Below are 16,963 nucleotides of genomic sequence, written 5' to 3'. Positions count from 1 at the left end.
AAAAAAAAAATGATAAACTTACAGCAGTAACTGTGAACAATTTTCACAGTTACTGCCTCTGTCAACTGAGGGCCTCTGGCAACTGGAGGCCTTCCAGTTGGCAGAGGCTCCTGGGCTGCAGCCCCTAAAGCCCGTGCCTTAACCCTTTGACTGCCGGGACCCCAAATCCTGAAATGTGTCTCTGTTGCAATTTTTTTTTTTTTAACAAGTCGGCCATCTCCCACCTAGGCAGGGTGACCCAAAAAGAAACAAAATCCCCAAAAAGAAAATACTTTCATCATCATTCAACACTTTCACCTCACTCACACATAATCACTTTTTTTCAGAGGTGCTCAGAACACAACAGTTTAAAAGCATATACGTATAAACATACACAACATATCCCTCCAAACTGCTAATATCCCGAACCCCTCCTTTAGAGTGCAGGCACTGTACTTCCCATTTCCAGGACTCAAGTCTGGCTATATAAAAATAACCGGTTTCCATGAATCCCTTCACTAAATATTACCCTGCTCACACTCCAACAGATCGTCAGGTCCCAAATACCATTTGTCTCCATTCATTCCTATCGAACATGCTCATGCACGCCTGCTGGAAGTCCAAGCCCCTCGTCCACAAAACCTCCCTTACCCCTTCCTTCCAACCTTTCTGAGGATGACCCCTACCCTGCCTCCCTTCCCCTACAGATTTAAATACTCTCCATGTCATTCTACTTTGATCCATTCTCTCTAAATGACCAAACCACCTCAACAACCCCTCCTCAGCCCTCTGACTAATACTCCTATTAACTCTAAACCTTCTCCTAATTTCCACACTCTGAATTTTCTGCATAATATTTACACCACACACTGCCCTCAGACAGGACATCTCCACTGCTTCCAACCGCCTCCTCGCTGCTGCATTCACAACCCAAGCTTCACACCCATACAAGAGTATTGGTACTACTATACTTCCATACATTCCCTTCTTTGCCTCCATAGATAACGTTTTTTGTCTCTACATATACCTCAATGCACCACTCACCTTTTTTCCCTCATCAATTCTATGATTAACCTCATCCTTCATAAATCCATCCGCCGACACGTCAACTCCCAAGTATCTGAAAACATTCACTTCTTCCATACTCCTCACCAACTTTGTTTACACAAACCCACACTGCCTTCCCCACCCACACCATGTTCCCCAACCCACAAATGCAGCCTTCCCCACCCACACCATGTTCCCCACCACCCATGCTGCCTTCCCCACACCCACACTGTCTTCCCCACCACCCATGCTGGAAATAAGTCACTTTGACTTCTTAGATTATCCTAGGTTCTCTACACATGTTGCTATGTATGATAATCTATGTAACTGTATTCGTGTATACCTGAATAAACTTACTTACACACCATCTTCCTAACCACCCACACCATCTTCCCCACCATCCATGCTGTCTTCCCCACCATCCAAGCTGCCTTCCCCAACACCCATGCTGCCTTCCCCACCACCCCAGCTGCCTTCCCTTTCATTATCTGTATCTGGTATCCTGGACATCGCTTTCAGTCACAAACTCCTCAAAACTACGAAATTCATCTTCACTGACACTTCTATCTGTGTCAGAGCTATCACTTGGGAAGAGAAGAGTCCCAACTTCGCCGGGGAGTCAGATATTTCTTACCGTTAGGCATGCTGAACAAGGACTACTGAAATGGCATTCCCACAATGCACCACTGGCTCCCCGGTTTTTTTTATACTGCACACACTGACCACACAGACCCATTCTCTCACATGTAGGCCAACCAAGCTTTCTCCTGCTAGATTTGAAGCCGCTAGAATTTTGGCCTAGTACTACAGCACCAACACTGGCTTGTAAGCTGTAGTACTACGGCACCAACACTGGCTCTTAAGCTGTAGTACTAAGGTACCAGTGAAAGGGTCAATGGGTAAGTGATAAACCTATAGGAATTGGAAGGTAATTAACTACAAATCAAGGAAGGGGGTGGATAGTTCCAACCCCCTGGCTACAGAGTCCTTCACCTACTTAAATGGGCAGCATATGCTGACACAGAAGGTGCTTGGTGCAATACAATAATAATGAAAATAAACAATATGCAAACCCAAATGGAGGATTAAGTTTAAGTTTTATAATAAACTGGAAAGGAAAACATGAATATATAGTGTAATACAGTAGAGTGATACTGCTGGGGCAAAAACAGGTGCTGAGCAAGGTTTTACTTTGACAACATTATGCTCTACATAGTCTTATCAAGTCAGTACAAAGGATACCTATATACATCTTGAAGGTTAAGTATGAGCAGGTGAGTTCACTGCAAAGTTGAGGTCAGGTAATATCATTGGAGCTAGGAAGAACATGGACAGTGGTGTAGTAAGTGGAGTTATGCAAGAAGTCCACTTCCTTGTGCAATATTATTTTACTACGTACATCACCTTCTCACTCCTAACTGCTATAAAGCTTTAAACAATGAAATATTGTCACAACAACAGCTTGTTTGCACCTGTCTTTTCTTCAGTACAGGAGGAATGTCACACACACAGGATAGAAAGGATTTTTTATTAGAGAGCATTTTGGCCTAAACTGGGGTTTACCCAGTTTGTATGGTAGTAGTAAGTAGATAGTAGGTTGCTGCTACACATTCAGAAGGCCTGTAAGAAGACTCCTATGATGACTCCTCTCTTGATTCTGAAGTCATGGTGAGAAAAGTAATGCATAAGGTCATCTTTGTTAGTGGGCTTCTACACATTCAGTTAAAGATTACTCTTATGAATCATATCGAGAACAAGGAGAGGGACACCATCTTTTTCTTCTTCCCGAGTGAATTAAATGGAAAATACCACTTTGTTAAGGTATTCTTGTAGTGTCTAGGTTGTGTCAATGGGAAGTGATGATTAAGATGTCATTCACATATATAAGCCATGTGATGTTGGGAAAAAGAATGCCAGTGAAATATTTGGGCTCGAGATGCTCTATGCACAGGCTGGTGAGAACTACACCAAGAGGCCCTATAGCTATACCATATTTTTTTTTTTTTCAACAAACTTGCCGTATCCTACCAAGGCAGGGTGGCCCGAAAAAGAAAAACTTTCATCATCATTCACTCCATCACTGTCTTGCCAGAGGCATGCTTACACTACAGTTATAAAACTGCAACATTAAAAACCCTCCTTCACAGTGCAGACACTGTACTTCCCATCTCCATTAAATAAGAAAAAGTTATAGGTAACACAATGCTATCAAGTCAAACTCCTGTGCAGGGAGAAGCAACCAAGTGTCAGGGCCAATAGACAGTGTAGAAGCTTATCGATTTGGTCAGTAGGAACAGAAGAGGAGAGAGATGCAAAAATCCAGACTCACTAGTTTTATGTTTCTAATGTTGAGGCTGGTTAAACAGTTCAGGAGATTCCCAGAGTGACAAATACAGCTGTTGCTGATAGTTCTGAGGAATTTGAAAAGGAATATGGCAAGGAAGCCACCTAGTTCATGTGGAAACTCCCATTGCCCGAGATGATGGGTCTCATAGGAACACTGAGTTCATGGGTTGCAACCTTATCTGCATTTTCTGAGAATCTGGCATGTGATACATAGGAATGCTTTAGTTTGTTTGCTTTGTTTGTTAGAAATGGTAGTGCCATAGGTAAAAGTGCTCCCATTTTCTGTAGATAAGTAGTATTCATGATAACAATGTCATCTCCTGAGGAGATATGGAAGGCTCTGTTGATGGTAAGCTGTTGAAGGTCAGCTTTCCAGCAACAGAGTTCTTCCTAAAGGCAGCCTTCTGTACCAATATATGTAGTAAAAGACACAAGTCTAGAGCATAGTGACTAATATTAGCATATTATATGCATGTGAATATCATATAATTTGTAAAAGTCAAGCTTACCAGCAGAATTGTGTAGATGTGCGAGGGGATACTGGTTGGCCCGCTGCCGAGATAATTGTAGTACTTCACTCTGCTCATCGTAGAGTGTAGAACAGAGATTCTCTAAGGCCTGAAAAGAATGGTAGTTTACACGTCATCTTTTCATATCATAATAGGGCAAGTTATCGTACCTTTCACTTACAATACATTCCTACACATCCCACTGTCAAGTGTTAATTTTGTTTTCAACATTTACCTTCTGATTATGTATCATGTCCCTATCCAAAACTCACAAGACCTTGGCACTACTTGCTCAGGGTCATACATATATCAAATACAGAAAGTACCTCATAAGAATCTGATATCCTGCAGTATTACTGAGACACGTCACCGGCTATGCAACACATCACTCTTTACAAATAATTTTTGTTTTTGACACACCAGCTATCTCCCACCAAAGTAGATCTACCCCAAAAAGAAGACACACCTTCACCATCATCCGGTCTATCACTGTTTTGCCAGAGGCATCTCAGTATTAGTTTAGATGCCCCTCCTTCATAGTGTAGGCACCATACTTTCCAACTCCAGCACTCATGTCCAACTAACTGGTTTCCCTGAATCCCTTCATAAATGTTACCTTGCTTACACTCTAACAGCTCGTCAAGTTCCAAAAACCATTTGCCTCCAGTCATTTCTATCTCACACATGTGTACTGAATGTCCAGTCCCCCTTGCACACAAAACCTATACCTCTCTTCCAATGTTTCCTTGGGCAACTCCTACCCTGCCTTCCCTCCACTGCAGATTTATAAACCTGCTAAGAAGAACACAGAGGCACAATACTGTGACTGGAACAATACACAAATAACCTGCACAGAGGAAAAAGAAACATTATAACAACATTTCAGTCCGACTTGGACCATTAACTAGTGTGACTGGTTAATGGTCCAAGTTGGACCGAAACATTATCATAAAGTTTCTCTCTCCTATGTGTGGGTTATTTGTGTATAAACCCACCAAGTCATCCTATTTTGCTCCTTCCTCTCAAAATGTCCAGATACCCCAATAATTCCCCCCCCCATCCCCACCCACCTTCTGAATAATACTTTTATTAACCCTGCACCTCCTCCTAATGTCCAAAATATGAATTCTCTGCAGAAATATAAACACACATGCATTATAATGTGACCCTTTACTGATAACGTTTTGCCCATGCAGTGGGCTTTATCAAGTCATAAAAAGATAAGATCTGTTTGTGACTTGATAAAGCCCACTGTGTGGGCAAAAAGTTGTCAATAAAGGATCACATTATACTGCATATGTGTTCATATTTCTATAGTGTATTTTATATCATTTATTTCCATGAATTCTCTGCATAATATTTCCATCACATGTTACTCTTAGACATGACATCTCCACTGCCTCCAGCCTCCTCCTCATGGCAACATTCACAACCCATTCTTCACACCCATATAAGTGTTCACATTACTGTACACACACACATTCCCCTTTTTACCTCCATGGATAACTTTCTTCATCTCCACAGATGCCTCAATGCACCACCCACCTATTTTCCCTCATCAATTCATATACCCATCCACCACCAAGTCCACACCCTTCAATGTTAGTGAATGTGTTTTCTTCTTTAGGTCACCCTACCTTGGTTGGAAATGTCCATTAGGTTAAAAAAAAATATTTAAAAGACAAATTACAAACCTGCTGATTGTTAATTGCAAGTGAAGGTGTTAGACGAATCTCCAGAGGAACAGCCAAACGAACGTACTGAGGAGCTTCTCCCTCTGGACTTTGATTAGTTGCTTGGAAACAAGTCACCTGATGACTACCAACCTAAAAACATTATTTTAACCATTAATGCTTTTGGAAATTATTTTCAAAATACAATGTTTTCTTCAATTTACAGTAAATCAAAGAGCAAAATCTCAAAATGCTACAGACAGCAAAACTGCTGATAATTCTGCAGATTTCCTCCTACCTCGTATATACAAACAGTACTCTATAATTCTGGTCTTTCTCTACATATACAGTGCTGTACTTTATTCTCATTCAGTCTCAATATCTTCTTCTATCCCACATATGTAAGACCCCATGGCAGTTCTTATACTGCCAGAACCTGTTTGTACAAAATGTACAGGTTAATCGGTGCCAGACATGCAAATATCAATGTGGTTGATAAGCTTTTTAGTTTATGGGAAACACCTTGTTATCAGTACCAAGAGTAATTATAATAAACCACTGATAAAAAAACATTTAATGCCTGAGTCTGTTTATCTTTATTTTCAACAGATTAACCCTTTCAGGGTCCAAGGCCCAAATCTGGAGTCACGCACCAGTGTCCAAGAATTTAAAGAAAAAGAATTTGTTATTTTTTCTTATGAAATCGTAGAGAATCTTTTTGTGAAGGTAATAAAACAAAAAGTACGAAATTTGGTGGAAAATTGACGAAATTATGCTCTCGCGAATTTTGATGTGTCAGCGATATTTACGAATCGGCGATTTTGCCGACTTTGACTCCCATTTTAGGCCAATTACATTATTCCAATCAACCAAATTCTTAGCTATTTCACTAGTATTACTTCTATTCTATCGATTGAGCACAAGAAATCGCCAAGTCAACTGTTTCAACTACAAAATAAAGTGATCGGAAATTGTTAATTTGGCCAATTTAACACAAAGTTCAAAATATTCCAATTTCAAAATAGGGTCCAGAATGAACAATGTAGGCATTCCTGGCACTAAACTAACATTTCCTCTGTTCATTAGTTATGTTTTGAGGCTTTACAAATAAATTCCATTTTGATTTTTTATTCACATAATGAATTTTTATTCACACCAAAAAATAGAAGATTTACTGTTAAGCAATACTGTAATAATTGTATAAATATCATCACCATATATGTGAATGTATATTAGACCCACCAGCTGACGTGTATTAGACGTGTGAGGTCGTTTGTTTACTCTTGAATATCGGCAAAAATTTAACATTTCTGCTACTTTGAGCTCAGTTTCAAACCATTTCCAGTGCTAAAACCAATCAAAATCATCTCTATTTCTGTAATATGTCTTCCATTCTATCAAATGAGACCAAGAAATCGCAAATACAACTATAAAAAACATACGAAAAAACACTGCAAAGTTGCTGTTTTAATCGAAAAATCATGATTTCATTTTTTTTCTCTCATTATACACAGTGTGCTGCAGGATCTGTTTTATGTGGTGCACACATACCACATAGATGTATTCTCTCATATCTAGGCCCAAATGTACCACTCACAGTTTATCAGAGTGAGCTGAGCTCATGGCGTAGATCTACGGTTTGGACCCTGAACGTAAAGCCGTAGATCTACGGGACGGACCCTGAAAGGGTTAAGCAGTATAGTCGAGTAGAGTATGTCTCGTGATTACCAGATGGTGAACTTAGCCTCCATCACTCTACACTTAATAACACACTTAGTCTTAGAATTTTCACTAACAAGTAACTTCACTCTCTTGGTGCCTAATCTTTCAAACTGAAAACTATGAATAAAAATTCTTTAATACCCCATAAAATTTACTCTTAATAAAAACAAGAAAAATTTGCACGAATAATTTTGACACAAAGATTCAATGAATTTGTCTTGTGTTTATTTGTGCTGCAAAATGTGAAGCACAAATTATCACTTACTTTATGTATATGCTTTACTTATATAACTGCAAAATGTTATAACAATCTCAATCTCAGGACTTTTTTTTTTTTTTTTCAAAAAGTCAGCCGTCTCCCACCGAGGCAGGGTGACCCAAAAAAAGAAAGAAAATCCCCAAAAAGAAAATACTTTCATCATCATTCAACACTTTCACCTCACTCACACATAATCACTGTTTTTGCAGAGGTACTCAGAATACAACAGTTTAGAAGCATATATGTATAAAGATACACAATATATCCCTCCAAACTGCCAATATCCCAAACCCCTCCTTTAAAGTGCAGGCATTGTACTTCCCATTTCCAGGACTCAAGGACATTTATGATTCTAAAATACAAAATTGCACTGTACTATATCATTCCTATTCCAATAATATTCTTTTATAACCCTTATTGATGACATGATGAGTCACGTTTCACCGATTTTATAAATACAAAGTCTTCCTTGCGCACTTTATAAGTACTCAGTATTTAAGCATAAAGTATTTGTTTCACTACTGTCATTAGATACACGACTTTCAAATAGTGAACTTTTCTTTAAACATTTACTCTGATGTGTAAATCTAACTTTAGACTTGTAAAACAAAATATAACAGAATACAGTACCTTTGTTTTCTTGTCTTCATTGTATACAGAGAAAATTAGTCCAATAAACCGACTGTCCATCTGCTGGTACCCTGCTTGTGTCTGTAAATCTAATAAGTAACTGTATGATGAAAATTCATTTAAAAAGTACAAATACTGTATCTGCTCAGTGTTGACAATTAAATTTTATTACCTATTGTACAGTTGGGCCCCGCTTTATGGCATTTCGCTTCATGGCGTTCCGCTAATACAGACACTTCAAATTATGACCAAAACTCGCTATACGACTCCCCCACTTGTCTTTCTAATACAGTCACCACTCCCCACCCGATTTGTTTACATTCTCCGTGAGCACATCTCTCTATTATGACTGGAAACTTTCCAAAATTTCAAGTGTTTTAGGGTTATTGCATATTTTATTTGTGCTCTGATAATTATACTTATGTGCACCTGTACCTAAATACTATATTTACACACTGTGCTGGCATGTGGGTACACATTAAAACCACTAAGAGTCTCTCTGCTCTTGAAGATGCCATAATAATAATAATAATAATCTCTTGGGCACATTAAATGTTATACACTACGTTAATATAGACATTTCCATTAATCCAGCTATGATATTTTTTCAAAATTATATAAGAAGCATGTTACATAACACAAAAACATGATAGATACACCCACAGTATAAAAATTGACATAAATATGAGATGCATTTACCAAGTGGCTTGGTGTGTAGGAAGAATTACGTTTTCTCTAGTCCAACACTAGATACTGGGGATAACTGTAGAAAAATATTCCTTCCATATGCCTTTGCTCTATCCATAGCTATTCACGACCCTTGTGGGTTTAGCACTTGTTTTTTATTATGATTATAATAATACAGTGGAACCTTGGTATGCAACCTTAATTCATTCCAGAAGGTTGTTCGAGTGCTGCTCCGTCTGAGTATCGAACAAGTTCTTCCCAACCAATTTTCTGCTTGGTTGGCTGTTATCACTAATCTTCATAGGCCCCATGGTGACTTATTTATACAAATAATACAAAAAAAAAATACCAAAAAATGCGAAGAAACATGAAACAGTTTACAGCGAAGTTCTGGCAGGTCGTACGTATTTGTTTGGTTGAGTGCTGAGCTTTGTTTGAGTAAGGAGCTGGTCGCATACCAAGGTTCCACTGCAATAATAATATCATTCACTCTAAAAATGGTGTGTTTCAGGAGAATGGGAGTGTTGCTGTGTATTTATTCGTCTGTACTAAGTTGTGCAACTTGTACACAATGTATTGTGTACAAGTATTGTGAGGTAATTGTATTGTGAGGTAATTATTATTATAATAAAAAAAATAATGTGACGTAAAAGTTTCACAAACTCTTACAAACGCACATGAATGAACTAAAATTGGATGTGTATTAATACTCGTTTATTTCACTCGACCGAGTGATCGCCCGCCACCCATTCAGTTTGTTTTTACAGTACATTTCCTACATAAGTCACTCTGACTTTTTTGGGTTATCCTAGGTTCTCTACACATATGCTGCTATTTATGATAATTCTATGTAACTGTATTTGTGTATACCTGAATAAACTTACTTACTTACTTACTTACTGTCTGAACTCTGTGTATCTCATTCTCTCTTGTTTACTATTTCGCTAACTTCTTGGCTCTTGTTGACGATGGTGTCTAAGCTTAGTTGTTAATAATAATAATAATAATAATAATAATAATAATAATAATTTATTCTGACATGATACATAGTTGGTTGTGATAAAAAGAAGAGCCATAGGTCTCTTACTTTAACCCTTAAACTGTCCAAACGTAGATCTACGTTTTTTCAACATTTGAAAGTACATGTATGTAAAAAAACGTAGACCTTTTTTTTTTACATTTGAAAATGTGTAAAAAAACTTCGATCTACATTTTTTTGTTTTTGTTATATTTGAAAATATGTAAAAGAATGTAGATCTACTTTTGGAGAACTACGCATGTGAATGTAGATCTGTTCGGACAGTTTAAGGGTTAAGTGCCAAGTTAGAAATGTTTAAACTTAGTGAACTGACTTTTTTGGGTTATCTTCAGTCCGACTTGGACCAGTGTGACTGGTTAATGGTGACTGCTATGTATGATATTCTATGCAACTGTATTTGTATATACCTGAATAAACTTACTAACAAGGTAACCAATGGCTGAGATAGCCATCAAATACAGTTACATATAGCAGCATATGTGTAGAGAACCTAGGATAACCCAAAAAATAAGACAGACTTACTGCTGACATGGAAAAACTTTTACACTGCCACTCACCTTTCATATATTCATATTAATATTTTAAGGTAAGTAACAAGTGTACTGTGTGTGTATTTTACTTTTTATTGTGTATTTTAATGCCTAGTTCTATTGCTAACTTAATATATGTTAGTGTAAACCTGTTATCTAGCATTTATATGCATTTATAAGTGGCAATTTCCGCTTTACGGCAGTAGCCTGGAACCTAACCTGCCATAGAAGTGGGGCCCTACTGTATTTAATTTGTTAACAATAATCATGTACATGTGTGATTTCCTTATTACAGATTTTTTTAAAAGTAAATACAGATATAGTAAATGCATTTAAGCTACAGTAATAGATATGCACTCTGTACACAATTATCTATACAATGCAAATGCAAATTTCATTTCTTTGCATAGTACAGTAGAACCCCTGTGTCCACTGTTTTGATATCCACAGTTTCTTTTTCTGTCTCATAAACATGCTAGATAACAGGGATATCTTACTACTCCTACTTACACTTCGGTCACACTTCACAGACGCGCACATGCATATATATATATACATACATCTAGGTTTTTCCCCTTTTTCTAAATAGCTCTTGTTCTTCTTTATTTCTTCTATTGTCCATGGGGAAGTGGAAAAGAATCTTTCCTCCGTAAGCCATGCGTGTCGTATGAGGCGACTAAAATGTCGGGAGCAATGGGCTAGTAACCCCTTCTCCTGTAGACATTTACTAAAAAAGAGAAGAAGAAAAACTTTATAAAAACTGGGATGCTTGAATGTGCGTGGATGTAGTGCGGATGACAAGAAACAGATGATTGCTGATGTTATGAATGAAAAGAAGTTGGATGTCCTGGCCCTAAGCAAAACAAAGCTGAAAGGGGGTAGGGGAGTTTCGGTGGGGGGAAATAAATGGGATTAAATCTGGAGTATCTGAGAGAGTTAGAGCAAAGGAAGGGGTAGCAGTAATGTTGAAGGATCAGTTATGGAAGGAGAAAAGAGAATATGAATGTGTAAATTCAAGAATTATGTGGATTAAAGTAAAGGTTGGATGTGAAAAGTGGGTCATAATAAGCGTGTATGCACCTGGAGAAGAGAGGAATGTACAGGAGAGAGAGAGATATTGGGAGATGTTAAGTGAATGTATAGGAGCCTTTGAACCAAGTGAGAGAGTAATTGTGGTAGGGGATCTGAATGCTAAAGTAGGAGAAACTTTTAGAGAGGGTGTGGTAGGTAAGTTTGGGGTGCAAGGTGTAAATGATAATGGGAGCCCTTTGATTGAACTTTGTATAGAAAGGGGTTTAGTTATAGGTAATACATATTTTAAGAAAAAGAGGATAAATAATTTTATTATTATATTTTTTTTTTATTATCACACTGGCCGATTCCCACCAAGGCAGGGTGGCCCAAAAAAGAAAAACTTTCACCATCATTCACTCCATCACTGTCTTGCCAGAAGGGTGCTTTACACTACAGTTTTTAAACTGCAACATTAACACCCCACCTTCAGGATAAATAAGTATACAAGATATGATGTAAGGCGAAATGACAGTAGTTTGTTGGATTATGTATTGGTAGATAAAAGACTCTTGAGTAGACTTCAGGATGTACATGTTTATAGAGGGGCCACAGATAAATCAGATCACTTTCTAGTTGTAGTTACACTGAGAGTAAAAGGTAGATGGGGTACAAGGAGAATAGAAGCATCAGGGAAGAGAGAGGTGAAGGTTTATAAACTAAAAGAGGAGGCAGTTAGGGTAAGATATAAACAGCTATTGGAGGATAGATGGGCTAATGAGAGCATAGGCAATGGGGTCGAAGAGGTATGGGGTAGGTTTAAAAATGTAGTCTTACAGTGTTCAGCAGAAGTTTGTGGTTACAGGAAAGTGGGTGCAGGAGGGAAGAGGAGAGATTGGTGGAATGATGATGTAAAGAGAGCAGTAAGGGAGAAAAAGTTAGCATATGAGAAGTTTTTACAAAGTAGAAGTGATGCAAGGAGGGAAGAGTATATGGAGAAAAAGAGAGAAGTTAAGAGAGTGGTGAAGCAATGTAAAAAGAGAGCAAATGAGAGAGTGGGTGAGATGTTATCAACAAATTTTGTTGAAAATAAGAAAAAGTTTTGGAGTGAGATTAACAAGTTAAGGAAGCCTAGAGAACAAATGGATCTGTCAGTTAAAAATAGAAGAGGAGAGTTATTAAATGGAGAGTTAGAGGTATTGGGAAGATGGAGGGAATATTTTGAGGAATTGTTAAATGTTGATGAAGATAGGGAAGCTGTGATTTCGTGTATAGGGCAAGGAGGAATAACATCTTGTAGGAGTGAGGAAGAGCCAGTTGTGAGTGTGGAGGAAGTTCGTGAGGCAGTAGGTAAAATGAAAGGGGGTAAGGCAGCCGGGATTGATGGGATAAAGATAGAAATGTTAAAAGCAGGTGGGGATATAGTTTTGGAGTGGTTGGTGCAATTATTTAATAAATGTATGGAAGAGGGTAAGGTACCTAGGGATTGGCAGAGAGCATGCATAGTTCCTTTGTATAAAGGCAAAGGGACAAAAGAGAGTGCAAAAATTATAGGGGGATAAGTCTGTTGAGTATACCTGGTAAAGTGTATGGTAGAGTTATTATTGAAAGAATTAAGAGTAAGACGGAGAATAGGATAGCAGATGAACAAGGAGGCTTTAGGAAAGGTAGGGGGTGTGTGGACCAGGTGTTTACAGTGAAACATATAAGTGAACAGTATTTCGATAAGGCTAAAGAGGTCTTTGTGGCATTTATGGATTTGGAAAAGGCGTATGACAGGGTGGATAGGGGGGCAATGTGGCAGATGTTGCATGTGTATGGTGTAGGAGGTAGGTTACTGAAAGCAGTAAAGAGTTTTTACGAGGATAGTGAGGCTCAAGTTAGAGTATGTAGGAAAGAGGGAAATTATTTCCCAGTAAAAGTAGGCCTTAGACAAGGATGTGTGATGTCACCATGGTTGTTTATTATATTTGTAGATGGGGTTGTAAGAGAAGTAAATGCGAGGGTCTTGGCAAAAGGCGTGGAGTTAAAAGATAAAGAATCACACATAATTTATCTTTGCTGATGACACTGTGCTCTTGGGAGATTCTTAAGAGAAGTTGCAGAGATTGGTGGATGAATTTGGTAGGGTGTGCAAAAGAAGAAAATTAAAAGTGAATACAGGAAAGAGTAAGGTTATGAGGATAACAAAAAGATTAGGTGATGAAAGATTGGATATCAGATTGGAGGGAGAGAGTATGGAGGAGGTGAATGTATTCAGATATTTGGGAGTGGACATGTCAGCGGATGGGTCTATGAAAGATGAGGTGAATCATAGAATTGATGAGGGGAAAAGGGTGAGTGGTGCACTTAGGAGTCTGTGGAGACAACGAACTTTGTCCTTGGAGGCAAAGAGGGGAATGTATGAGAGTATAGTTTTACCAACGCTCTTATATGGGTGTGAAGCATGGGTGATGAATGTTGCAGCGAGGAGAAGGCTGGAGGCAGTGGAGATGTCATGTCTGAGAGCAATGTGTGGTGTGAATATAATGCAGAGAATTCGTAGTTTGGAAGTTAGGAGGAGGTGCGGGATTACCAAAACTGTTGTCCAGAGGGCTGAGGAAGGGTTGTTGAGGCGGTTCGGACATGTAGAGAGAATGGAGCGAAACAGAGTGACTTCAAGAGTGTATCAGTCTGTAGCGGAAGGAAGGCGGGGTAGGGGTCGGCCTAGGAAAGGTTGGAGGGAGGGGGTAAAGGAGGTTTTGTGTGCGAGGGACTTGGACTTCCAGCAGGCATGCGTGAGTGTGTTTGATAGGAGTGAATGGAGACAAATGGTTTTTAATACTTGACGTGCTGTTGGAGTGTGAGCAAAGTAACATTTATGAAGGGGTTCAGGGAAACCGGCAGGCCGGACTTGAGTCCTGGAGATGGGAAGTACAGCGCCTGCACTCTGAAGGAGGGGTGTTAATGTTGCAGTTTAAAAACTGTAGTGTAAAGCACCCTTCTGGCAAGACAGTGATGGAGTGAATGATGGTGAAAGTTTTTCTTTTTCGGGCCACCCTGCCTTGGTGGGAATCGGCCAGTGTGATAATAAAAAAAAAAAAATAGTTCCAGTCATCCATTGTTTACTGTGGCCCAAAAATATCTCTTAATTTTGCATAATAATAGCCCCAGAGCACAAAAGTAGAGAAGCTGGCAGTTCTTCAAAGCCTAAGAGAAGCCATGAACTGCTTCACATCAGTGACAAAGTGATACTTCTCCACTTATTGTGCATAATTTATCAATTAAACTTTGTAATATGTATATATAGGACTTATATATAGGGTTTGCTACTATCCACGGTTTCGGTATCCACGGCATGTCCCTGGAGCGTATCCCCTGTGGATACGGGGGTCCTACTGCATACAATATGAGAGTTACATGTTATAAAATATTGTTATGTACAAAGACAGTCACTAGCATGCCTGAGCATTTCGGGCAGACTAATCCTAATTCTTACAGACTACTTAAAACTAGACATAGGTTACGAAGTGGTAAATTTTAATTTTTCATTATTTTACATTCATACAACAAGAGGTATTTTATAATGAAGTATAATCATGATATATATAAATTTACAGTATCAAAATGCATAATGTTAATGTGAAAGAGGCAATTAATATTCTAGAAGATACATGAGCGTGTTTGATAGGAATGAATGGAGACAAATGGTTTTTAATACTTGACGTGCTGTTGGAGTGTGAGCAAAGTAATATTTATGAAGGGATTCAGGGAAACCGGCAGGCCGGACTTGAGTCCTGGAGATGGGAAGTACAGTGCCTGCACTCTGAAGGAGGGGTGTTAATGTTGCAGTTTAAAAACTGTAGTGTAAAGCACCCTTCTGGTAAGACAGTGATGGAGTGAATGATGGTGAAAGTTTTTCTTTTTCGGGCCACCCTGCCTTGGTGGGAATCGGCCAGTGTGATAATAAAAAAACATGGAGTATTCCTGGAGGGGGCTTTCGGGGGTCAACACCCTCGCGGCATGGTCCAGGACCAAGCCTCATGGTGGATCAGGGTCTGATCAACCAGGCTGTTATTGCTAGCCATGCATAAACTGACATATTACCCACAGCATGGCTGGTCAGAAACTGACTTTAGGTGTTTGTCCAGCACCTACTTGAAGACAGCCAGGGGTCTATTGCTCTTAGTGACTGTGGGATGACCTGTGTCCATGCTCCCTCTCTATAGAATACTTAAGAAACATGAAAGGGGCTTCTTGCAGTTCTTGGTGAACACGGACTTCCACAAGTCTGGGCCTGGGGCAGAGTGCATGGCCATAACATTTATTGCTTTTTCAGTCTTGCGGTGTTAGGACAACCTTACCTTTGATCTACATTTGGAGAGTTTCGAGAGTTTCACTATCGGAGTTCAGCCATGGGCTAGGCTTGTCTGGTGCTTGCCCAGTCAACCAGGCTGTTGCTGCTGGAGACCTGCTGCCCCACATATCCATCACAGCCTGGTTGATCTGGCACCTGGTGAAGATACTTGTCCAGTTTCCTCTTGAAGGCTTCTACACTTGTTCCAGCTGTGTTTCTGATATCTTCTTCTAAGATGTTGAATAGTCTGAGACCCCGGATGCTGATACAGTGTTCCCTTATTGTTCCCACAGCACCCCTGCTCCTCACTGGGTTTATTTTACACTTCCTCCCATGTTGTTATGGCAGTGTGCAGATTTGGGACCTGGCCCTCAAGAACTTTCCAGGTATATATTATCATGTACGTATCTCTCTCTCCTCCGCTCCTGCGAGTACGTGTTCAAGATTTGAAGGTGTTCCCAGTAATTCAGGTGCTTTACTGGCTCAATGTGAGCTGTAAACGATCTCTGTATTTGTTCTGCTCTGATATTTCCCCTGCTTTCAACAGGGTCATCAGCATTAAGCAATATTCTAAATGATGGAGCCCTAGCGATGTGAAGAGTGTCACCATCGGCATTATTTCCCTTGTTTTGAAAGTTCTCAGTACCCACCCTGTCATCATCCTGGCTGTTGTGATCTTTTTCTTGTTATGGTCTTCAAAAGAAAGGTCAGCTGACATAATTATTCCCAGATCTTTTACGTGTTCCTTTCATTCTATTTGGTGACCCTCAGAAATTTTAAAATTAACCAAGTTTTGAGACTCGGTTATAAAAAATTAATTTAGATTATCAACTCTTAGTCTGGTTAGCAGCTCACTAAATGCTGAGTCATACTGGGACTTCCGTATCTCACTCATTTCTTTGCTGTCATTTGTGTAAGTCCCATCTCGTCAAAGGAGTGGTCCAATACTGGATGTTGTTTTTGCTCTAGATTTGGCATAAGAAAATAAGCATTTGGGTTTCTTTTAATTTCGTTTATGGCTTTAAGTTCTTCTTTTGTTTCTTGTCTCCTGTATGATTCCTTAAGCTTAAGTTTGATATTTGCTATTTCTCTGACCAGTGCCTCCTTTCATATTTTGGATATACTGTACTGACCTCTTTCAGCAGCTCTGTGATTCTTTACCTTTGCCTGTACTGGGAGAATCTCTCTCTCTAGT

At 39.1% G+C, this 16,963-nt stretch overlaps 1 protein-coding gene across 3 annotated transcripts in view; it reads right to left on the bottom strand.

Annotated features, from left to right (window-relative positions):
• Positions 1-16,963, bottom strand: part of LOC128702886 (lys-63-specific deubiquitinase BRCC36) — a 33,804-nt gene that overhangs the window by 5,410 nt on the left and 11,431 nt on the right. For all 3 annotated transcript variants that reach the window (XM_053797373.2, XM_053797377.2, XM_053797376.2), the window contains 3 exons: positions 8,166-8,254; positions 5,576-5,707; positions 3,882-3,990 (listed from right to left, as the gene is read on the bottom strand). In XM_053797373.2, coding sequence (XP_053653348.1) covers positions 3,882-3,990; positions 5,576-5,707; positions 8,166-8,254 — 330 coding nt within the window. The remainder of the gene's footprint in view (positions 1-3,881; positions 3,991-5,575; positions 5,708-8,165; positions 8,255-16,963) is intronic.

Source organism: Cherax quadricarinatus, chromosome 82 (assembly GCF_038502225.1).
Source record: "Cherax quadricarinatus isolate ZL_2023a chromosome 82, ASM3850222v1, whole genome shotgun sequence".
In the NCBI taxonomy this organism is placed as follows: Eukaryota; Metazoa; Arthropoda; class Malacostraca; order Decapoda; family Parastacidae; genus Cherax; species Cherax quadricarinatus.
This window is presented reverse-complemented; position numbering and strand designations above follow the sequence as displayed.